The following is a 24,656-nucleotide window of genomic DNA, read 5'->3' as shown; positions in this document are numbered from 1 at the left end:
ACCAGAACGCTGATTGTTTTTGCTTTCATCGTATAATTGATGCTTTTCGGCAGACAGAGATAAGACAACAACAGCAACAGCAACGGCAGTAAAACAAATTTACTTGGGGCGCGAATATCTAAAATACGCTCAGTACTTAAATAAATAAAAAATCTGAATGGATGAACAGTATGGATGTCACAATAGCAATGCGAATTCGCTCACATCTCACATCTGTCTCTCTCTCTCTCTCGCCCTCTGGCTTTGCCGCTCGCGTATTATGTAAATTATAAGAGAAGGAACATCTGTTGAAAATCTTAAATATTTCTACTCTGATATTTGCGTGGGAAGCACAGTTACTTCAGCCATGTGTGCTGTGCCAGCCCTGCCATCCATTCCTGTTAAATTTGGAATTTGATTTCTCTCAGTTTATTTTGCCTTCAACACACAGCCCATATCCCTTTTTTTTTTTTTGCAGAGCCAAACGGCAGCTTCAGCCTGTTGGCACTTTCATATATCGTTGTTCAATAAACATTTTTCAATATTTCTAACCTGGCACAAATGGGGCGCCGGTGCGGCGGAAGTTGCCATTGCTGTTGCGGGATTAACAGGGCAACACATTGTGTTTCGCATGCATGTGTGTGTGCCCGTGTGTGCCTGTGCATGTGTGCGTGTGTGGCAATAAAGGATGCGTGCATAGCATCTGCTGTACTGTGCGGGTGAAGTCATAGTTGTACTCGCAGCTGAAGCCCTATGCGCTACAAAATCTGTTGAGTACAAAATACCAAAAATTTCTGACAACGAGCCAGATTGCATGTGTGCTATGCGATTGGAAGCATTACATAAATATTTGGCCAATACAAAACGCTGGCAGCTGGAATGACAGGCGCCCCGCTCAGCCCATTCGATATGTGAAGCTCTGCATCTTCTGTTAAGCCAACTGCCAACTGCCAACTGCCAGCAGGCAGCAGGCAACGGTAAATGAATGAAGCTGGAAGCTGAAACTGCTGCCCACTGACACCAGCAGTCGTTCATTAGACAATAAGCCCAGTCGAGCAGCTGTATGGCGATTTTTTGGCCGGACTCGTGCAGATAATCAGCGAACCCAAAGGTGGACCTGAATGCCATGAGTATATCGCGTCCGGCAGTAAAACAATACGGATAGCTGCAAAAAGAATGCCCCAAAGCTGCTGCAATGCGCGGAGCTTAAGCACGGCGATGCACCGACTGACCAGCAATTCGACAAGCGGCAACTCTGACTGACAGTCGGACGGACAGTGCTTCAGACATAGGTACGGCGCATCGAATGCAACTCGAGCCCTTCTCAACAGCTGGATTTCGGCTTTCGGCTCCGGCTCCGGCCCTGGCTCCGGCTACAGCTTCTGCTTCAGCTCAGACTACGGCTACGACGTTGGATCGCCACTCGACGTTGCAAAAGTCATGAGCATAAAATCCAATAGCTTCCGCTAAGCTAGCTTATTCGAGCGTAGCTTGGGCCAATAAAACATTTCTAAGGATTTCGCCAGGATTTCGCAGAGCGCCCTTGCGAGCGCCGCGAACCCGCGCGTAAAGCCAACGTGGGGCAGCCTGTGTGGGGCAGGTTCACAGTTCGCCCCTCCTGCTACTCCTGCTGCTGTCGATGGCAACTGGTGGCTACTGCACTTTTATTTGCCGAGTCCGAGTCCAATCGACATGCGATGGCTGAAGGTTTCAGGCTTGGATAGCTCGCTAGTGCCGTAAATTATTTCCTAATTAGTTGGGTAGTTCATTTAAAGCACGTGCACATGTTGTCCAGCCCCATTGGGGAGGGGGCGGGAATTCGTATCAGGGCTGGCGCATCTGCGGCTCCATTCGATTGCCACAAATTTAAGCATTATTGTCGTGGCACTTGCAGCGACTTTCCCATTTAAAGGACAAAGCCTTATTTTATTGCCATCCTTTGTCCTGGCCGCTGCCTTGCTTATCTCAAGGAAGTTGTGCTCAAAACGCAGAATGGCTACAAACAAAATTCAAAGCCAGTTTGATGCTTATCCTTAATGATGCAGTAAAATGTTTTTTCTTCTTTCGTTTTGCTTCTTCTTCTTCTTCTTCTTCTTTTTCTTGCCCCTGGCCACAGAGCAGAGGACACAGAGTTTGCAGTTTAAAGAATGGAGCCAATGGCAAAAGTTTTCCACTGCCATTTCACACGACCCGCCCCTCAGTCCACTTCCTCAGACGCTTTGCCCTCGGAGCAATCAAACTTTTGCCAGCTAAATAAATGCCTAAAAAACATTTGTCCCCCCCGCCCGCTGCTGCAGTCGCCCCCTCCACATTTTTAATTGCAGCCAGCGCTCATCTATCAATAGAACTATAGACCACGCTGATGATATTGCATGCAAATCAAATTACACGCCATATCTGCCGGGCCTCCCATTGTGTGTGTGCGTCTGTGTGTGTGCAAGGCTTAAAAAAGGATAACGAGCCAAGTTGTTACAAGTTTTTAATAGAGCAAACTATCAAATGGCGACTGAACAACAAAAGGGGAACGATGAATACGAGTAGGTCTTGCGAAAGAGATACCCAGCACTAGACCTGGTTAATGAAATGCAGGACATTTTATTCTTTTTGGATAGATCCATAGATTTTGCTGCCTATTTAGAAAATATATACACTCAACGAAATTCAATATTGAACATATATATTATCTGATCAGTCCTATATGATGTGAATGATTCCAAGCTACAATTTTAAGATTTAGATGAAATCATTTAGTTTTGAATCATCATGGTAATAACTGCTTGCTTGAGTCTCAATTTTTTTTGCAACTCTGCTCTGCACAGATAATTTCCCAAATATACATACTAAAATGCTTCAGCATCTGACAGCTAACCCTATAACATATTAATTTGTGAACTACTTATTTTATATTTGAAAATATTAATTTTATTTTTACTACTCGATTTTGGTTTTGAATTCCTAATCACACTCGAATATACAGTAGAATCCGGCTATAACGACTCTGGTCAGTACGGTTATTCCGACCCACAGACAAAGTTATATGAGTACACTCATAGGTTCATAGCGTCTTCCGAGCCTTGTTATGAACGGATTCCTCTGTATCTTGATCCACTATGTGCGATGCTGATGAGATATCATTGGAGCTCTAACCATAGTCAAATAGAGTATCAGCATCTTCAGTTAAGGCCAACGGACTTCTCTACAATCCGTAGTGACGTGACCCATTCTCCTAAAACTGTCCGCTGACTAACGCGACGTAGGCGGCATAACAGCCGCATAAACTGCTAAAAAGATGATGAATTTTCCGACTTTATAAACTTGCCAGTCTGCAGCTCCCTGCAAGTCCTGGCCTGTCTGGGCAGCGCGCTCTGTAAGCTACCGACTTTCTTTGTCGGCTGTCGGCGAGTAATACACAAACTTTTGAGCAAACTTTAGTTCACTATATTCCACTTCTTCTTCTTGCTTTGCTCTTCTTATGCGTTTTTTATTTCGGTTTCATCTTGTTTTTTATTTGCAAAGTGCTGTGCAGTTCGTGTACGACAAGTTTAACACCGAAAAGCGACTGCAACACGGCACGCTTAGTTAGTTATGTAGATGGCCAGGTCGACAACTGCCAGCCAAGCGGAGCAACGTCCATTGACACACTCACACACACACAGAGGGAGAGAGAGAGAGAGATGTACCATGGCATGCGGCAGCTGCGGTCGCTCATCTCTGACATCATTAAGCGCCATTTTGCAGTGGGTCGGCAGGTGCCAACTGGGCAGGAGGGGGGCGGTGAGCCGGTGACTACAAGCTGCTCAGATTTGGCCAACAAAGTTGCCAGAGTGTAGTCGAGCAGAAACTGAGTCTCAACTTGAGCTGCTGCGCCCACATAAAGAAACACACAGCGAGTAATTCACTTTTATTATGTATTTCATTTTCTGAGCACCTCTCTCTCTCCCCCTGTTTCGCTCCCTCTTTCTGTGTGTGTGTGTGTGTTTATTTGTGGGCTGAAATTTTTATGAACACGCAACTTGCGGCACGGGCTATTTTCGGGTCCATCTAGGCAGAGATTTGAGCGCAACGGCCATTAAAGTAGCCACAAGAACCGATTCGACCTCGCTCTCCTTCTTTCGCTCTATGCCAGCGCTTGTTTCGCTTTAAAACTAATTAATCTAAATGGATTTTTTGTAGCTGCATTTTGCACTGGCGCTGGCACTGGCACTGGCGCATAAAAACAACCCGACACACACGCATACACACACACATGCGAGAGAGTTTCGATTTGCGTGTGTGTGTGTGTGGCGTAAAATAAAAGTCGAGTAAACTGTAAGCGAGGCACTCATTGAAAGCGAAAAACCGAAGCGAACCGCAAGCAATTTGCATGTTTGAAACGCCATGCAACGCCACAGCCTTCTCGGCTAGCCCTGAATCCGTCCACAGCGCCGCCCTCGCTGCCCCGCAGCCCCCTCCCTGCTGCCATTGGCCAAAACATGAAAGGGGCCGGTCCACGTGGTATACTCGTATCATGCACAAAATGGGGACAGGACAGCGTTAAAGTAGCCTTATCGCCAACCACACATCGCATCTGCTTCAGCGCGACCACTGCTTCCCCTTCTCCTGCTCCTGCTCCTGCTGCTGCTCCTGCTGCTGCTCCCCTCCCGCTGCTGCTACTGCTGCACCAGCTCGGTGCTCAGTGCTCTGGTCGTTGCTTCAATGTGGACAGTTTGAAGCGCTTTTATTGACGTGTGTCCGGGCGTGGCCAGTGCAAGGCGGCAGCAGCGGAAACTATAGTTGCCACAATGGGGATATAGCTGTTGCGTTATAAATAAAACCCGTTTACCCTTCCCATCAAGCGGCCTTCCCACTGGGGTTAAATGTACTCATTTCAATGTATAGCCGGGGGCAGGCAGCATTTCATGCAAATATACATATACACAACAGATACACATACATATAATAACATATATATATAAATATAAATTGCTAAAACAAGAAAATTAAACTTTAAAAACATTGACTCAGAGCGCTCACTCTCTCTCTCTCTCTCTCACTCTCTCTCTCCCTCTCTCCCTCTCACTCTTTCTCTCACTCCCTCTTTCTCAATTTCTCTGTGATTTCTATAATTCATGCTAAATCAAATGCCTCAGGCAAATCGTAATTTATCGAGCAACTTTTGCATAACACACTTACACACACACACACTCACACTCATATATAGAGACATTTGTGTCGGCAAAATGGCAGCGGCGCCATTTTAATTTGATTTCCAATTCTTTTGTTTTTTTGTGTTTTTTTGTCAACGTCGGCGTCGTTTTGGCCATGTGTGACAGTTGGTTGACCGGCTTGGGCGATTTTAGCTGATGGCTTTTACAGAGCGCACACAAGCGGACAGTTATAAATTGCAAATATACTGAACGTTCTCTTGACCTCCGTGGAAACAAGGTCTATATTAGTTTCAGCTAATATAGTATTCTGCAGCAGTCATATTTATATATAGTGCCATTGCAAGCAATCCGAAGAGCTTAAAACAAAGGGCACATTACACTCGATACTCCATAGAGCCAAGATATATATTATGTGAGCAATAATAACAGTCTAATGGACAGGTCAAGCAAATAGTTAAGGCAATTGATTTTTGTAAATGTTCAATAGGAAGTATGAAAACTTCGAAGGCTGGCCAAAGTTGGTGATATGATGAGCTGATAGCTGATGCTATCATGGTTGACCAGTTGCTGTCATATGCGCTGTCAAAGTGTCCCTGTTATGGAATCGATTTCAGTTATGTGTAAGCGTATGAATACAATGGAGATGACTTACCCCTAAAGCACTAGGCAGCCAGATAGTTCAAGAAGAAAAGTTAATGTTGAAGAATACTTTAATAAAATTGTTGTGGAAACTGATTTTTATTTAATATATATCAAAAATATATAATATATTTCTCACATGAGCATAAAAGAGTTCTGTTAATTAATTTATATTGTTTTATTTAATTTGCTTAAATTATTTATTTTTAATTTATTTATTATTTATTTATTTTCTTGGTTTATTTGCTTTTTATTTATTTAGTTATTTATTTATTTTATTTATTTATTTATTTTATTATTATTTTTCATTTATCAAATATGCCATGGGAGTCTTTTTCGTAGAAGCACGCCTCGTCGATGTAATCTGCATATGTTAATGTGTAATGCAATACTATTTTGCAGTCATCGAGAACCTGAAATCTCATTAAATTTAAAGATCCTTCGACCGATTAGTCAGCTTGTCCCATTGACTCTGGGAGCGACTGTTTCAGAAGCTTGCAGTATTTATATTAAATCAATACTCATAATTAATTGCAATTAAATCAAGCCGAAGGCCCCAGTTATCTGTGCTTAATTATTTAGTTACTTTTAATTTTAAATTTATTCTAATCTTCAACAAGATAAAATAAATAAATTACTATTAATTATATCAGACCTTTAGCTGCTGCTGGTTTTGTTAATGAGCCAAGCCAACAATTAAAATGACCTTTCCAGTTGCCTGTTTCGCTCCATTACGATTCTACACCAAGTTAACCCTAATAGATGTATGTGTGTGTGTGAATGCTCTGAAACTGTTTGTATTTTCGTTGCTTTTTCGAGGTTTTTGTGGCTTTTTTTGGCACATCGTTTATTATGCCAAGCGAAAAATGCAATATTTTCTCCTGTGCCGCTACGTGGCCGACAAAAATATTTACAATTTGGCTGTGCCCCCCGTCTTCTCGCCACATATCAATCCCTAAAGCCAGCCCACCAACAGCTGCTGCTGTACAAAAAGAGGAAAAAATGAATGAAAACGGAAGCCATAAAAGGAAGCGCCATCGAGGCAGGCCAAGCAGCCACCAGAAGCCGCTGCCGCCGACTGTCGGCGCACTCCATAAAAAGAGGCCACACACCATTCGGCTAAGCTCAAAAGCGGTAACTTCAATCTTTGAATGTTTTATTTACTGCAAAATCGATATGGTTTTTTATAAGCGTGCCAGAGTGTGAGTGCGAGTTTAAGTGTGTGTGTGTGTGTGTGAGTGTGAGTGTGACTGGGGGGTTTGGTGGCGCCACCCGGGCTTAACACACAAGTGCCAGGCGTAACGAGTTGCATGCAAATTCGTGACCGATTTTTTTTTTTTGTCTTCCCATTCTTTATTTTTTTCCTCTTATTCTGCCTCTTCTTTTTCTGCGGCTTTGCCTTTGGCTCTTTGACTTTTTGGTGCTGAAATATCGCCTGCGCCGCGGCTGCGTCTTCGAATCGCGTCTCTGGGCACAAAAGCAGCAGAAGTAAGTCGAGTTGCAACTAGACTGTGAGCTGGGGCAATTGCTGTGTAAGCCGGGAGGCTGGGTGAAATGTCTGTGGCAAATCACACACCACATAATTTGCCGCTGCACTGCGCGCTCCAATTCAAACAGCGAGCGAGAGAGAGAGTGAGAAAGAGAGAGAGGGGTAGAGATAGAGATACAGGCAGACAACCGGCTGCTGCTGTGGAATTAGTGAAGCAGCTGCCTCTGCCTTTGCATCTAATACTCCTCTCCTGTCCCTTCTCCTGCCCCTGCAGCTGCTGCTGGCTGTGCTGCGTCGCTGGCATCCCCGGCCGCATTACGTATGCATGACGCTGGCGCTTGCCCCAAAACTCCAAGCCGCTGCCGTCCAGCGCGTCGATGGTGTAAATGCTTGAAAGGAATGAAAAACGTGGCAGCCAACACAGGAGTGAGCGGGCATGTAGTAACAGCATTGCTTAGCGAGAGAGGAGATACTCTCCCTCTCTCATTCGCTCTTTTTGCTGGCCCTTTTTGGCCAGTTCAATGCTGATTACGATCGCTGCTTTGGCCATTTGTTTGGCCGGTGCGACAGAGCTGGGCGCATTTGACTTCTGTTCGTGTCCCACGTTGATAATTCGAAATTTGTATTCCAATCTTCAAATTGTCTCCAAAATGGAATTGATTTTATGCAGATGAGCATGAAATTGTCTCAATGCGAATTTACCATGTTAGTGTAAATAAATGCCGCACTGTCGCCGAGCTACACTACGTGACACGCCCCCAGTTTCCACGCCCGCCCCGAGCCAGCGAGCTTGAGTGCATGCAAAGGGTGCGCCGCAGCTCAGCGCCTGGCGATTTTACTTTGAGTCATGCCGCATCGATTTATGACTCGGAATCAAATTGAAGCGCTGTTAGCTTTTGGCCAGCAAATGAAGTCAATTCAAATAACAGAGCCACTCATAAAATGCTCGGGCAAAGCCACTTTAAATAGTTGGCTAAGCAAAAACCGAACGCCCAGCCAGACCACCCAACCCACCCAGCCCCGAACCACTGAAACCACTTCAAGCAATGCGCGCGCTTGCATTTCATTTGAATTTACAACTGTATTTAATCTGATCGATGTAACTGCAACCAATCCAACCTCGCCCACACGCCCCCACGCCTACTCATCCGGTTAGCCCATGCCGCCAGACAAGCCAATAAAATGTTAAAGGCGAACGAGAGAAATGAGATGAGCAAATCGCATAAAAATTCGCTGGAATATTTGGGAAAAAATTCAGAGCAGCGAAAAATGCTGCCCAGTCAATGGGCCAATATGCAAACATGGCCACAAAAGATATGTATATATATGCATACATATATACATATATATTTATATATATTTCAAAAATTTCAAACATCCTGCCAACGACAATAATCGTGATGATGATGATGATGAAGCTGACGATGTTGTTGAATGCCAATGTGGACGTAGTAGCTCTGGATGCTGATTGCTGAACGCTGCTACATGTCTGGGCCAGGCCAATAACAAAATTGGCCAAAGGAAATTTAAGGACAGCCGCAATTCATTGACTCTGTGATGGATTTCAGCTATTCCTCGCCTCGCCTCGCCCCGCCTCTCCACAACACTCGCTGCTCTACCGATATTATCGACTCCTATTTGTTTGCACTGCTGAGTAATTTGTGTTTACATGCAGTGGAGCTGGCGCTCACGCTCTGTTGCATAATATCGCACACGAGCTGCAAAACATATAGAAAGTGCCGTTATGTGAGTGCGATGAAGTATCGATAAGGCGTCTTCAAGTGGCCAGGAAATTGCAAATTGCTGGTTGAGTCGACTCAGGCTCGCCAGCCATTCATATGCTGCGCATTTATACATCACATTCGAGCCATTCACAATTTGTAATGATAGTTTAGCTTTCTCAAAAATAAATATTGGCTCTGGCGATAAGCGAAGAGTGTAGAGTGGAGAGCGGGGTGCGGGGTGCGGGGTGCGGAGTCCTCGTGGATTGCCATTCAGTGGCATTCGCTTCGGCAATTTATTGTTTATGCAATCGGGCATTCGTTGCTTGTGTGATATTTTACAGCATTTCTTCGATGGGTTGCGCCAGACAAGACCAGGCCAGTCCATTTCACTTTCGTTGTCCTCTACGGTAAAAATCTCATGCATAAGTTTTCATCTTATTTACCCGAGCCAAACAAACGACAAACCGCAAGCGCGCCAGTTCGATGCAGCAGCATCTGCATCTGCATCATCACGATCTCGAATTTCTCTATAAATCAACTATGCAATTTTAATTCAAACACAAAAGAATTTCCACCGCACATGCCGCACAATAGATAAGCCCACACAGACTCGCTCGCCGAGACTTGGGGGCATTGTTAGCATAAACCAATTGTAAGAGCCAAAATAGCGACAACCTCCCAACTAATGCGCTCAACGCGCCCCAAAGATACACTGAAGAGACTCAGCCTCAGGCCGGGGGCATGAGTAGTTGCCCCCCGGGGAGTGCGGGCCAAAAGCTGCACGAGGCACGGGCCAAAGGCTTGGGACTCTAGCCAAAATATGTAGTATAAATAACCGCATTCGGGTATGTGTGTGTGTGAGTGTGTGTGTATGCGAAATATTTTGTTTAACGTTTATAGTTTTATGCACTTAAGATACGAAAATATTTTTTGGAAATTTATTTTTGAGCTGCAGACAGAAACAGAGCCAAGAGCCAAAAGCAGAGCCGAAGCTGAAGCCGAAGCCAAAGCCAAAGCCAAAGTAAAAGCAAACGCAAAACTTTTGCCAATATTTGTAAAAAAGATATTGATTGGCCTGAGCTGCATACACTCCGCACTCCACACACACATACACACACATGCACGAGTCCTGCTTATGCACATAAATTTATCCTTTCAATAAGACATGCCTTGTGTGTGTGTATGTGTGTGTGGGGTTTGTTCGTTGCCACCCAACATCACTGCTCAATTGTTAGTGCAAACACAGTGCACGGGTATGAACACGCCCTCGACACGTCGCCCATGGCACCACACCGCACCACACCGCACCACCTCGCACCGCCCTGTCCCCATCCCGTCCCGCTCCAGTCCACTTGACTGCTGCATAAGTAAACGTCAGCGGATAAATTGCCACAGTTGTTGCCGCACTCGGAGACGTAGTCAAAAATTTTTGAGTTGAGTTTTTCGTGCATGATAACAACTGTGGCAACAGTTTGAGAGCCATTGAAGCGAAGTGGCAGACCAAGCAGCATATATGTATCTGCATATACATACGCTTGCATGTATATCTGTATATCATATGTTTCATTTACAAATATATTTATTGCAGCAGCTGACTTCACATTCGGATTTATTTCTTGAGCCATGCCAAAGGTTATGTTTGCTTTATGTTAAATGCTCGAGCATATTATTGCAATACGATACTCCAGCGAGTGCTTATCGAAATTTACGCATTTATTTGCCTTACACACACATATATACATATATATATATATAAAGCCTTGTTGTTGTTGCTGCTCGAAATGTTTGAACAAAAATGTTAGGAAAATATGAACTGATGCTTATCGATTGTGAAATATGATAAGTTTGCTTGGAGCCTCGGCAAACATGCAATGCATATGCATGTGTGTGCCTTTCTCACTCTCTCCCTCTCTCTCTCTCTCTCTATCTCTCTCTCCCTCTCTCCCTCTCTCTCTTCGTCTTGCATATATTTAATTTGTTGGCACAACCAAAGCCAGGCAAAAGGGCGGCTGCATTATTTCATTATTTGTGTGCATTGTTGCCGGACTTATGAATGTGTGTATGTATGTGTCTGTATGTGTGTGTGTCTGACCCTGTGTGTGTGTATTTTCATATCATGTACACTAGTTTGTTTGCGTGTCAGCCAGACCGCAGAGAGCGAGACAGAGGTAACCAGACAAGGCCCGACCAATTCCGGCCAAACCCAAACCCAAGCCCGAGCCCAATCCCAATCCCAAACACAAGCCCATGTCCAATCGGCATTCCCTAGCCCAATTTCATGGCCCCGAGCAATTGCAGTCGAATTCCTTTGGTAGCTAATAAATATTAAAGTTTAATTAAATATGCTTTTCCCCCAATATTTATGTGCGTATCGATTACACTGGGCTTGGCCAGCGAGCGCGCGGTCCATTGGCCTGCACCAATGCAATTTCGCTCTTGGTCAGCGCCATAAATTGCAGCCTTGAAGCTTGAAAGCTGAAAGCTGAAACTGAAGCTAAAGCCGAGCCAAAGGCCATTAAAATACATTTTTTTTACTCGCTTTCATTTTTATTTTATTTTTTGTTTTTTTTTTTTCTTTTTTTTTGCCGCTTTACATGGGCCGAAGTGTGGGCATGGGCTAAGCTAAAACTCATATTAAAAATTGACTTTTATCGTGATTTACAATCAAGTTGGCCTTTTTTAAATGCCGCGGTCGACATGCGGGTTGCCCGCCCATTCTCTCTCTCTCTCTCTCTCTCTCTCTCTCTCTCCCACTCTCTCTCTCTCTCTCTCTCTCTCTCTCTCTGGCCTTTCTTCACTCGATGTTTGTTCGTGTTAGTGTTGCGGTCGAGCCAAGTATTACAAGCCCAAACACACACACACACACATACTTATATACATGTATATATACCACACACTCATCAGTGGGTAGCGCAAAATATTTCTTCGTGGCTTAAGCGAGACGGGCAGACATATTTAAAGCCCTGCTGCTGCTCTCCAGTGAGCCCAACATCCGACACGTGGTCTAACACTTTCTGTGGCATTTTGCAGCTGAAATCCTTTTAACTAACGGCTAACGGCTAACGGCCAACAACGCCATGCCCAGCGTATAAGCCGCATGCTAAGGTACTTAAGAAGCTGCCTTTATAATTCTGCTGCTCTTCGTCTTCTTCTTCCCCTTCTACTTCTATCTTGACTCGTCCATACGGAAATCCAATTCCCAACACCTTTTATTCGCACATGCAATTCTATTGGATTTCTTGGCAAGCGACACTTGACTTTCAGCTTATGCACTTCATTGCGGCCATCCTCAGGCTTTCTAGGTCACTTTTTGCGGGGTGAAGTAATAATTTAATATAGAATTTATAAACTTAAGCGAAACTCCCAGTCTCTCCCTTTAAAATAATTAGATAATAAGAGGTTGTTCATTGAAATGTTAATATTATTTTAATGCCTATTCATCTGTCATTTGCAGAGACTGCCGAGTTGTGCGCGATCCGCAGACACTAAAATCAAAGGGCTATGGATTCGTCAGCTTTGTCAAAAAATCGGTAAGTCGTCACCCAACTAGCTTAGCTGTCACACCCGAACATCAAAGGCCATCACAGCCAGCAGCACTTAACAACAGCTAAAGAAAATAGCAACAAAAAGCTCAACGTGAAAAAAATTAATATATTATGTTATTCTTCAACATGTCAGTTTCTAACTCGCTAACCACATTGATTGATAGCAACTATTTTCATTAAATTAAATTAAATTTAATGAATAATGAATAAATTTTAATGAATATTAATATTAATGTATAATGTTAAAAATGTATATGCTATAATTTTATAATTATTATTAATTTATTTTATTAATTTATTTTATTTTATTTTATTTTATTTATTTTATTTATTTCTTTAATTTGATATTATTTTATTTATTTATTTTGAAATCATTTTTTTATACTAATCAACTAATATTTCTGTAGCTCATATTGTTATAGGCAAGGAAAATTATATTACAATACGAGAGTTTTATATATAAGAATTTTTACTCAGTATTTTCAATCAAAAATATGCGGAAAATGTGAATTGAAATGTTGACTCAGTTTGGAATATTTTTGGAAAATACTTAATTATAATTATTATGCACATAGGTAATGATTCCTTGCTCTGTTAGAGCCTTGGGATAAACTTAAATGAATAATTCAAATCTACCTACAATTAATAAAGGAAAAGAAAGATAGAGAGGGAGAGAGTAATGATAAAAGTGTGCAGTTTGAGTCACGCATAGGTAATATTTTGCCCCAAGTCTTTGCCACAGATGCAACAAGTCTCACGGTGGCTCGCAAGAAGAATAGAAGAAGCTGCCGGAAAGCGTTTTCGCTTCATATTTTATGTGTTTAAACCACAAGTGATAAGGGTACAAATGGCTCGTAGCAATGCTTGAGTGTGCGTGGGTGTTTGTATTTGTTGTGATTGAATTTCATGTGCTTAATAGGTAGAAAATTCGACAAAGCCGAAAGTTGACGCCCGAGCCGAGTGTGAGGCTGGGTTCAAAGGAAACCAAAACTCAGCTGGCAAGCAGCCATGCAGAAAAAATGCGTAAGCATCGAAATCAATACCAACATCAACATCAAAATCGAAATCAAAATCGAAATCAAAATCAAAATCAAAGCTAAAGTCAAATCAATGCTCACGTCATTCATGCGAGTGACGATAAAGCCAAGGGCTCAGCAAGTTAATTACGCAGCATACGTTGCGAGTTGTTAATTAAATTTTAATGCCAATATCAATATTTTCACAAAGCGTACACAGATTAGGCAGGAGCGTGGGCGAGGAGCAGCAAGTGAGACGGTAGCTGAACGGGATGCGAACTATTACAAATACATATACACATGGCATAATCCATGACACTTAGACTTTGCCACGGCCACATAGCCACTGGCTGGGCTGTCAGTCAGTCAGTCGTAAGCCGGAGGCTAAGCCATATTACCAGTGTGGCTGCTGCTCTTGTTCTGTTCCAGCAAACGTGAGTGCGGAGGCGGCGGCAATGCGGCGTATACGCAATTTGGTGAGCTTTTCGGTGCGCTCTCAAAATGCGGCTGCGATGTGTCAAACGCATCGCTGCCACTAACTAGTTAACTTTTTATGTTGCATCAATGCTCTAGGGTGTAGGGAGGCGGGTGGGAGGGGCTGGCGACAAATTTTCGAACTTTCTCGATTAGTTTCGATGCGGCAGCCAAGGCAAATGAAAGAAAAACAAACGCGCTCCAAATACCAAACTCAAATATTTCAAATTAAGTTTCTCGACATGAGTTTTGCACACAAACACTAGCACGACCGCACACACACCAACACACGCACACACACACATAGACACTCATATGCGCCGCTCTAAGCCGATGCCCAACCCATGGCTGCCGTCGCTTGCAGCTGATTTAATGCAAATTTTATTTATGCGAAAAGTTTTATTAAATTTTTGTGCAAAGTTTATATATTTTCTGTGGTTTTGCGGAAATTGAAAAGTTATTTTTCGAATGGCTTACTGCACACACACACAGAGTGAGAGAGAGATTCGCATTGCTAACCCCACATACGCTGTGTGTGTGTGTGTGTGTGTGTGTGTGTGTGTGTGTGTGTGTGTGTATTTGCGTGCACTTCGATTGCAACTGCAAACGGAAAAGGAACAAACATTTTCTTCATTTTACGCTTCCGCCTGCGCATAAGCATTTCGCCAATCCGGGAGCTTTGCATAATGCGTAGCTGAAGGAGCCCTCAAATATTGAGCGTAAATTGTTTGGCAACATGTTTTAAATAAACACCAGCCAACGCTGACGATGTACACAAATTGCCCTAATTTAATAACCATCAAGACAGGCGAGAGCCGCAATAGCAACAGCAGCAGCAGATGCAGAAGCAGGAGCAGCCCTAGAAGTCTGCCCTGGCGCCTCCTGGCTGCGTGTCATTAGCATCATAAATCACAACAGAAAAGGAAAAATAAAAAACGAAAATCAAAATGCGAAACGCGAAACGCGAGCGTAAACATTAAACGCAATACACACGAAGCTGAAGCAGAGGCATGAAGCGGCTGAAGCTGCCTGCTTGAAAATGCTAATGGCATCGTTGGCAGCATCAGTTATTATCACACATCACATTAACATATTATTGCACGCCAATGCGACAAAGCGAGAATGCGGCTGACGCGGCGTATGAGCAACGACTGCACAGCCGCTGAGCGACTGTTGCTGCTGTTGCAGTTGCTGCTGTTGCAGCTATTGTTGCTTACATCTTAAGTGGCCACTGCCACGACTGCCATTGACTTCAAACTGATTGCAGACAATGTACGGCGCCGGCTCAAGTCGAGAGACTGGCTTTAATCGCATTAGAGTTGCAGGTGCCATTGCCGCTGTCTGAGGCGGCGGGCAACAATAGTTGGCAGCTTTGTGCGTTGCACAATGCGATCAACTTTTTTAGAGTGTACTTTTCGCTTTTTTTAACTGTCAAAATGTGTGCAGTGAACAAGATATAATGCCCGAGTCCCTCCTCCGAGCTCTGCTCCTGCTGTTGCTGCTGCGGCGCCCCTTGCTGACAATGCTTGCGACACTTTGATTCGGCAGTGAGTGCAGCTTTTCTGCTTTTCATCAACTGTGCTTATTATTGCTGTTGCTTTCAGCTCAGAATGAATGAATTCATATATATAGATATAGATATATATAGATATAGATATATATATTACCTAATATAATATAATGTATTTATATAAATGTACATAAATATATATTAAATATATATGATATGAAATATATATAGAATGTTTCTATTGATGCTTGATTTTATTCCTTTCAAGCTCGAGTTGGTCGACTGATATACTTATATATTGACGTATACATATTACATACATATCAACTTCATGAGCTCTTCATATTTTTCAAATTAGAAAAGTATTTGTCAATGAAAAATCTTTTAAAATCACGACTGTGGAAACGTCTTAAAGCTTTTTTAAATTTGAAAAAAAAAACAATGTGAACTGAGGGAAAGCTAAAACACCAAATTCCTTAGAGCATATGCATATGTCAGAGATTTTATTGAACTTGTTAGATTCATGCAAAGAACGAGGTTTGACAGTTTATTACTCGACATATAAAGAATAGAAGAAATATAGATGAAGCGTAAGAGAAGGTAAATATATATGTAAAATGCATCAAAATCATTTCCATATACGATATATAACTATATTACTAGTATACATTGTTAGACTTGAGAATAAAAAATAAATAAATAAAAATAAAAATAGAATTAAAAAAAAGCATACACAAATATTTTAGAATATAAAGTAGAATTCATTAAAAATTAAACAAAACATAATTTGTATTTATTTTAGCTATTTTGACTTTGTAATTTATTTTTTACATTTTTTAGTGATTTGAAAAGCCAAACAAAGTCAAGTATTTTAAAATTGCTCTTTGAAGCTCGCTTCGAGTTCAAGCTAATTTCATTGGAAATACAAAATAGCGGACAAAAGTTTTGTGTAATAAATTCGGTGAAGCGGACAAAACTCGGTTATAAATATAAATGGCCTGAACATTCATTTTGTGCTTTCCATAATAATTCAGAAACTAGTGATTTTAGGTCCAAAACTGCCAACACACGCATAAGCTGACCCACTGGACACGCTGAACACATGGACAGAGAGCCGGCTCTGGGGGGCAGGGACTATAAAAAACAATTGAGAGGGGTGTGGGAAGCAGAAACAGAATCGAAATGAAAAAAAAAAAAGAGAATCCAAACAGAAAAAAAGAAGAAAAAATGTAAAGGAAAAAAAATGGCATACACAAATAAATCCCATGGAATTATGTCTTGACAAAAATGCGCTCTTGCGTAAAATACTGATTTTCAGGCCGACGTCCACGTCTACGCCCACGCCCATGCCCTCGCCCACACCCACTCCATTGAAAATGTTGTGATGTGTGACCGACCAGACGATGGTCAAAAATCGAAAACGTTTTTGGTCAAAACGAAATGAAAACAGTTTTTTAGCCATCGATTGGGCGGGTGAGGGTGAGCTGGCCCCGCTCGCTGTGGGGCTACACATCGATATATGTTTGATGCTTTAGAATGCGACAAATGGGACAGCGTTTCAAGTGTGTAAACGATTTGCCACTTGAGTTATTCTATAAATATCAAGAAATCATCAGAGATGGCCAGAAATCATGAGTTTGCCAGACGAACTGGCCGTTGCTGCTTGGTGATTGCTGGAGACGTTGTGGCTTCTGACGTTGCGACTTTAAAGATCCGAACTGGATGTGATGGGCGGCCTTAAAGACGCTGCGGCTGCTTTGGCAGGTCGGGCGCTTATCTAAATAGCCACGTTAATGAATCTGACCGAAGAACATCACAAAACTGGCTTAGAAACCCGACTTGCGAATCCTTTTAGCCTGATGATGTGCGGCCGGAGAGCTGAATGGGCGGGTTGACCAGCACTAAATGCCTCGGCGTCTGCTTACCTTATTTGAAAGACAAAACGGCAGCAAGTGGAAAAAAAGGCAGCACATTCTCATTTTCTTCGAGAGTATTTGTGTGAGGATAATCCCCCTTTTGTATGTTTGACTTTGCCTTTTTTCACCTTTTCGCTCGCTACAGTTTTTTTTCCTTTTCCTGTTTAGCCTTTTTTGTTGTTGTTTCTTTTTTTGTTGCTCGAGCTGGGCACAAACCATTTCCTTATTGTTTTAATAAACATTTAAAATGTCTTGCTGCCGACTTGCGTTGCGTACACAAAACGTCAGCCCACCCATTTGCGGCAGTTAGAAAGGGGGCTGGGCATCCACCCCGGCCTAGGATGTTGGTGGTATCCAGATGAAAAGTATGACAAAACCCTTTTAAACCACTTAAAAATTCTTCAACTTACTTTGCTTTCTTCATTCGCTTAATGAAGGTATTTCGCCTTTTTGCTTCTGTTTCTCGAGCTGCACAGCAACAAAAACTTTTTCTGACTTATACCAACGCACCGACTCTGCCCCTACCATATCTCAATACTATTGCCAGGAAGCCATCCTGGCCGCTTGGCACTTTCATTTCCCTTTTTAAGGCCATGCGGGGGCATTAAAGGATTCTCAACGCTTATCAAGTAATCAATATTTACAAAGGCGCACGGCAAAAGTTCCAACAAAATGACTTACAACAAGTTGAACATCAAATTGAATTTACAGAAAATTTTCTTTAAATTTGGCCGTCCAGCGAGCCAGAAACTTTTGCCGCCATCTTTCGTGGAAATTAATTATCTTCTCCTTAAGCGGAAGTTGTCGTCTCTCTTAAATAAACTTGTTTCCCCAGCAACCGAATTTCAGCATTCGTGCAATTCCTGAAGCTTAGCACACGTTCTGTTTCCCACTCGAGTAGCCAGCCAACAGGGCGAGATCTTGAATAAAATTTAATCAAATTACAGCTGCCTCAATTCACTCAATTGAAATACATTAATTTGTTATAGGTAAAATATATGCCTATAGAGAAATATATCTAGTTGGTCATTCCAATTTCTTAGAGCTATGTTTATCACACATTATACAGGGTATCTCCTAGTCGTATGTTCAATTCAAATGTCTGCATTCCAGTTATTGTTTCTGGCTCTGGCTGTGCTAGTTGTCGCAACCGCAAGCAGGCAAACATGTCTGAAGTTTTCTTCGCTATTAGCTGCAAATTTTCCATACACAATTAATTAATTTTGTCTACCCAGAACGGATGCTACAGCAATGGCAATGCCACATCTCGACATCTCAGCCATACCACAAAGATTGCCTAAAACTCCAATGGCAGTGGCAATGCCAATGATCCGAAAAGCAATTGTCTTGATAGAACCAAAATATTCTGTTCATTCCGTTTGTTATTTTCCCCATGTTTTTGTCCGGAAACTTTGCAATTAGTTTTACACATTTTTTGAAGCGGTTTTGCTCTTGTTCATGCTTTTTTCGAGCTCTCTCTCTCTCTCTCTCTGAGTGTGTGTGTGTGTGTATGTTTGTACTCTAAATGGAAGTTTCATAAATAGTTTTGGCAAGTTGAGGCCAGGCAATCGGGTGTCAGGTTGCGGCACTCAACCAACACTTGCACACCAGATGAATTGGCAAATTATTTAAAGGTCCTCGCACTGTGCACCGTAAATGCAAACTTATGACAGGCAATGGAGCAGTTAAAAGCGTATTTACGCTCATGGCTGACTCATAAATATCATGGCAGCAAATTTGCTGCCTGAGTCTTAAACAAGTCTCGAGAAGATGCACTTCAGTTCACGCCTTGCAGTTCATGTTCACCAAATGTTTTCTGAGCAATTTACCACCAAAATGATTGATAAACTTTTTGCCAGGCTGTTCAAACAACAGCAACAACAACAACAACAAGTTGCCCAGCAGCAGAGGCAAGTTTTGGCCAAAGTTCACTCTGTCGGTGGCATTGCATTAGCCGTGGCCATCAGCTGGCTGCTGCCAAAGTTCGAGCCAGCAGCTAAGCTGACCGTTTGTTAAGACAATTTCCGTTGACACATGGAATTGCAATTGCAATTGGCAAAGCCAAAGAAACAGAAAATGAAGCAGCAACTGAAACAGAATCGAAATCGGAAAAGGAATCAGCAACAGAAACAGAAACAGAAGCAGAAACAACAGCAAAAAGCTGCAAACTGCATTTGTTACAGCGACTGCACTTGAAGACCGCCTGTCAAATGAAGCCATGCCAAATGGGGAGCCACAACAACGACAACAACAGCAACAACGACAACAACAACTGGTTGCTGGCAGTAAATTAAATATTGCATGTGGCTGTTTAAAGTTGCAGTCGCCTCAGTGCCACGGCTGATAAATAAATGTAAAATATTTAAATAGCTTCGGTTGAACGGGGTCGGAGACGGTGCAGCGGGCCGTCGCATTGTTTGCCAGCCCTGCTGGGCCGGTGCTGTCCTGATTGTTGTCCTGACCGTACTGGATGTCCTGGCTGTCCTGGCTGTTGCTGCTGCAGTGTCGCAATCAACGATGCGTATCGGTTAAAAAATGTAAAATTTATAGTTTATGCAAATATGAAAAATGCAACTGGCAATGCATAAAAATGCGCACGCACGCAAACTGCGTGACTTAACCGAGGCAAGCACACGCACACACACACACACACACACAGTCACACACATACACTCACTCAGTTTAAATTATGGACAAAGTTGCGCGACAGTTGCTTGGTTTATCGCTGGGGGCAGCCACTCAATTGTTGACTTCTGTTCAAGTGGTTAAATTAAAGCAAAAAATTACCAAAGAGTCGAGGCACATGGATAGACTAGGAAATACTCTTGAATACATATACATATATTGCAATGAAATGCTAAGCTATCTCGCCTTTAAATATATACTAATCTGATTAACTCACTTTTTATAAAGCAAATAAATCAAAGAAATAAAGCAAATATACCTTAGACAGACGAAAATACTATTCAATGAACTTTCAGTGAAGCTATAAGCTTATTATATATAAATATATAATTTAAATTAAATTTTAACTCATCTACTCTCTCAGATAGAGAATAGAATATGATTGAAAAACTGCTCTGTAACAATTATTTTATTAAGTATATATTGTAAAATCTTTTATTTTTCTATGTTTTCCAGTGCTTTACTTTCCATTCCATAATCTATTCCTTCTTCAGTTATAAATATATTTTTTTTTTTTTAATTAATTGCAATTTATAATGAATTTATATGTCAGGTCTCCTTTTCATTCAGTTCAATGTGCTCAATATATTTAATTTTTCCTATTCTTTTACTGAGCTCTCTTTAGATATCAAATAGAGTGTGAGATTTTGATATATTGTCCATTAATTTCCATATTTTAAAATGTTGTATAAATATATTTTTTTAGTTCAATATAATTTCGATTCGATTCTCAGATCTTTCTCAGATAAAAGCTCATTAAAGATTTCCTTCAAATTTGCTTTTACAGAGCATAGCGTCGGGCGACACTTTCAATATCTTTTTGTGCCTGATTTCGAGCATGGCACGTACCTGGAAAGTTAAAAGTAGAAAAAGCTTAAGAGAACCATCGGCGGCCGGTGCCTGGTTACACAGTCCGTGTTGCACCACCGCCGCACGGCACGAAACGTGCACCGCCAAATGCCAACAAACTTCATAATGGCAATGTAGCTCGATTGCGACTTGGTCTTTCAGTATGCGGCAACGAAAATTGCTCTGTAACGCCCAACTAACACACACACACACACACAGTTAAGCAGCTGCATGCAAGAGTTGCAGCTGGCTGCAATCATTTTCATATGAATCACGTTTGATACGCACGAAATACCTTTTTCGCCAAATTGAAATTATAATTTGTGCATGCGGCGCCCGCCGAAGGCCAACGGGGGGAAGGCTGGGGTGGCTGGTGGCTGGATTAGCGAGAGGAAGCCTGAGTCGAACGGTGGCCAAGCAACAATGTCGCTGGCAACAAGGAGCAACTTTTCGACGAACGCAATTGTTTTTTCTTCAACACTTTCTGAGCTGTTTGTTGATGTTTTTACTTGGAGCCTGCTGCTGGCTGCTGCTGGCTGCTCTGGCCGGCAGCTCTGGCTGTAAGCGGCTTAAGCGGCTAGACAAACTGTGGCAAATAGCGCTCAGCTTTTAGCTAATTGCTTTCCATTTAATTTGGCACTTTGCAGGAAGCGGAAACCGCCATCAATGCCATGAACGGCCAGTGGCTAGGCTCGCGTTCCATACGCACAAATTGGGCAACACGAAAACCGCCGGCCACCAAGGCAGACAGTAAGTGCACACAGACACATTCCCAAAATAATATTCTTGTATGTATGTGTGATTTACCTACTCGCAGTCAACGTGAAGCCTTTGACCTTTGACGAGGTATACAACCAGAGCAGCCCCACCAACTGCACCGTGTATTGTGGCGGCATCAACGGCGCCCTCTCTGGCTTCCTAAACGAGGAGATATTGCAGAAGACATTCTCGCCGTACGGCACCATCCAGGAGATACGCGTGTTCAAGGACAAAGGCTACGCATTTGTGCGGTAAGTAGACCCAGTCACCCATTGCGTATACGCAATGTTCGCAATGTCTTTGTCTAAAGAGGCGCAGAGTTTGTTGGTTGGGGAGCAACAATGGCGAGCAGCGGACGCCTGTGCCACATTCACTCATTGTTTAGCGCCATTTTGATTTCGTTTTCGGCAACTAGTCCCCTGCCCCGGTCTCCCTCTCTCTCTCTCTCTCTGTCCCTCTCTTTTTCTACTGTCGTTGTCGTTGCAATTGAATGCACGGCGGTGCGCTACAGCCCCGTTAATAAATCAACTACACTTTGCACTCAGCAGCAGCATTAACAACAGCAACAGCAACAACAACAACAATCAGCTCAATTTTGAGCCAGCTAAACAATGAAACGCAATAACAGCAGCAACTTCGATGCCCATGCAAAAGAAGAAAAAAAAGGTGGAAAATATTCTTTAAAAAAAAATAGCATGTAGCCCACTCCCCACCCATCCGCCCACAAAGTAGTCAAAATCGAGGAACACGAGTCGAGGGAATGCATCTGAGCTGCGGGCAGATCGCAGCTGCCGCCGCGAATGCTGATAGGGTTTTAATGGCGCACCATTGGGCCACCAGGCGAGTGCTGGGGCTTAAGGGCGCCCCGAAAAGCCCAGCAGCCAAAGGGGGCGGGGCAATGCACTGCTACTGCTGCTGCTGGCCAGGTTCATGTGCGCCTTTTGTGCTCTGTCCAAAACTCATTTCTGTGGTATGTAAAGGGGGGAGAGAGAGAGAGAGAGAGAGAGAGAGGGCTAACGGGTCATGTAGAACAGCCGGCAATGTGGCGCGGCGGCAGGGGGAAAAAGAGAGCGAATGAGCCGCATTGGCATTGTTTGGCGCTTTGTAACATAATGAGCTTGGGGACTACAAGTGGTCTCTGCCGTAGCCGCTGCTTGCGCAGTTGCACCAGTTATACTCAAACTCAGCCACAACAACAGCAGCCGCAGCAGCAGCAGCAGCAACAACAACAGCAACAACAAGAACAGAATCGACTCTCAACTAGCAGCCACTACGAGTACAACAAGCACAAGAACAATTCCACAGACGCTTGTACCACTTTTACGCTTTGTTCTGACAAACACAACTTGTTGTCGAAGTTGCTGCTGCTGCTGCTGCTGCTGCTGCAGCAGGTTAAATGGAAATTTAAGCAGGTCAATCTGCTGCCAGCTCCCCCTAGAAAATTAGCTTACTCTAACTTTACACTCTGCTACCACAACCACACCCACACACTCACGCACACTAAATTGCGCCCTCAGATTCTCGACAAAAGAAGCCGCCACACACGCCATCGTGGCCGTCAATAATACGGAGATCAACCAGCAGCCGGTGAAGTGCGCGTGGGGCAAGGAGAGCGGCGATCCGAATCACATGTCCGCAATCGCCGGCCAGGCGCTGGCGCAAGGCTTTCCGTTCGGCTCGGCGGCCGCCGCAGCCGCAGCAGCTGCCGCCTATGGGCAGCAAGTGGCCGGCTATTGGTATCCACCGGCACCCACATATCCCACTGCAGCACCGGCCAGCGCCCTGCAGCCGGGCCAGTTCCTGCAGGGCATGCAGGGCTTCACCTACGGTCAATTCGCGGGCTATCAGCAGGCCAGCTACATGGGGTAAGCGAATCTTGTTAATTGAATATGAAGAAGCAAGCCGAGGCAAAGGTATAACGCTACTCTCACATCTCAACCCCCAAAATAGCATGGGCGTTCAGCTGCCGGGCACTTGGCAGAGTGTGCCGCCGCAGGCGCAGCTGACCAGCGCAGCGGCCGCTGCAGCGCCACAGATCACGCAGAGCGTGGGCGGGGCTCTGCCCCAGGCGGCTGGTGTTGTTGCCTATCCCATGCAACAGTTTCAGGTCAGTCCGCAGGTAAGTTAGCAGGCCAGCATTACGGCGTATGCTCGATACTTAGCTTGTGGCACTTTCAGCTGGCAGAGGACGAGTGGCTGGCACCCAGTTTGCTAGTGTAGCTGCCATGAGCGGTGGCCATGTATCCCACACAGCAGCAGCAGCAGCAGCACCAGCAGCACCAGCAGCAGCAACAACAGCAGCAGCTGCACCAGCAGCAGCAGCAGCAACAACAGGAGCAGCCACCGTGCGGCGATTATGTGAAGGAGCCGCGTTTCCAGCTACAACAGCAACCACAGCACCACCATGTGCAACCACTCCACCACCAGCAACAGACCTACGAATTGCAGCCACAGCAGCAGCAGCAGCAATTCCACCAACAACAACCGACGACCCAGTACGCACCACAGTTGCACTACGCGCAGCCACAGTGGGTGGCCCAGCAGATGCCCAGCAGCGAGCAGCAGCTACAGCTTCAGCAGCAACAACCACCTGCGAGCCAAGTGAATCCAGTCTATGGCATGCCCGAACTGTACAAAGATTAAGATTCGAGTGAATGAGCAACGGCAAGTTTTATTTCATTACCCGCGTCGACATATTAGCGAAATTAGCATAGCGAAAAGTGAACCAGTAGCCAGTACATTAAAGAGGACACGTTTGAATAGCAAACAGAAGGGAAACCGATCGAGGATTATCACATCAGATATTCAGAATTCAAGCAAAGCATATTAAATAAATCTAGTATAAATATAGAAACGAAAAACAGAAAATAGAAATAAATGCCATCAGCTGCAAAATGAAGGCAAACGTAGTTTAAGTTTAAAGA

The 24,656-nt window shown here is 43.6% G+C and overlaps 1 protein-coding gene across 1 annotated transcript in view; it reads left to right on the top strand.

Moving 5' to 3' along the window:
- The window catches only part of LOC108608951 (cytotoxic granule associated RNA binding protein TIA1), a 103,088-nt gene extending 78,995 nt beyond the window's left edge, over positions 1-24,093 (top strand). The window contains exons 4-9 of the mRNA XM_018000600.2: positions 12,433-12,508; positions 21,621-21,723; positions 21,791-21,983; positions 23,250-23,597; positions 23,683-23,851; positions 23,911-24,093. Of these exons, the coding sequence (XP_017856089.1) occupies positions 12,433-12,508; positions 21,621-21,723; positions 21,791-21,983; positions 23,250-23,597; positions 23,683-23,851; positions 23,911-23,952 (931 nt within the window). The 3' untranslated portion in view covers positions 23,953-24,093. The remainder of the gene's footprint in view (positions 1-12,432; positions 12,509-21,620; positions 21,724-21,790; positions 21,984-23,249; positions 23,598-23,682; positions 23,852-23,910) is intronic.
- Positions 24,094-24,656: the final 563 nt, after the last annotated feature.

The sequence above is a fragment of the Drosophila arizonae genome, chromosome 2 (genome assembly GCF_054131065.1).
Source record: "Drosophila arizonae isolate 15081-1271.41 chromosome 2, UAZ_ARI_1.0, whole genome shotgun sequence".
Lineage (NCBI taxonomy): Eukaryota > Metazoa > Arthropoda > Insecta > Diptera > Drosophilidae > Drosophila > Drosophila arizonae.
Note: the sequence above shows the minus strand (reverse complement) of the source record. Positions and strands in the feature narration are given on the sequence as shown.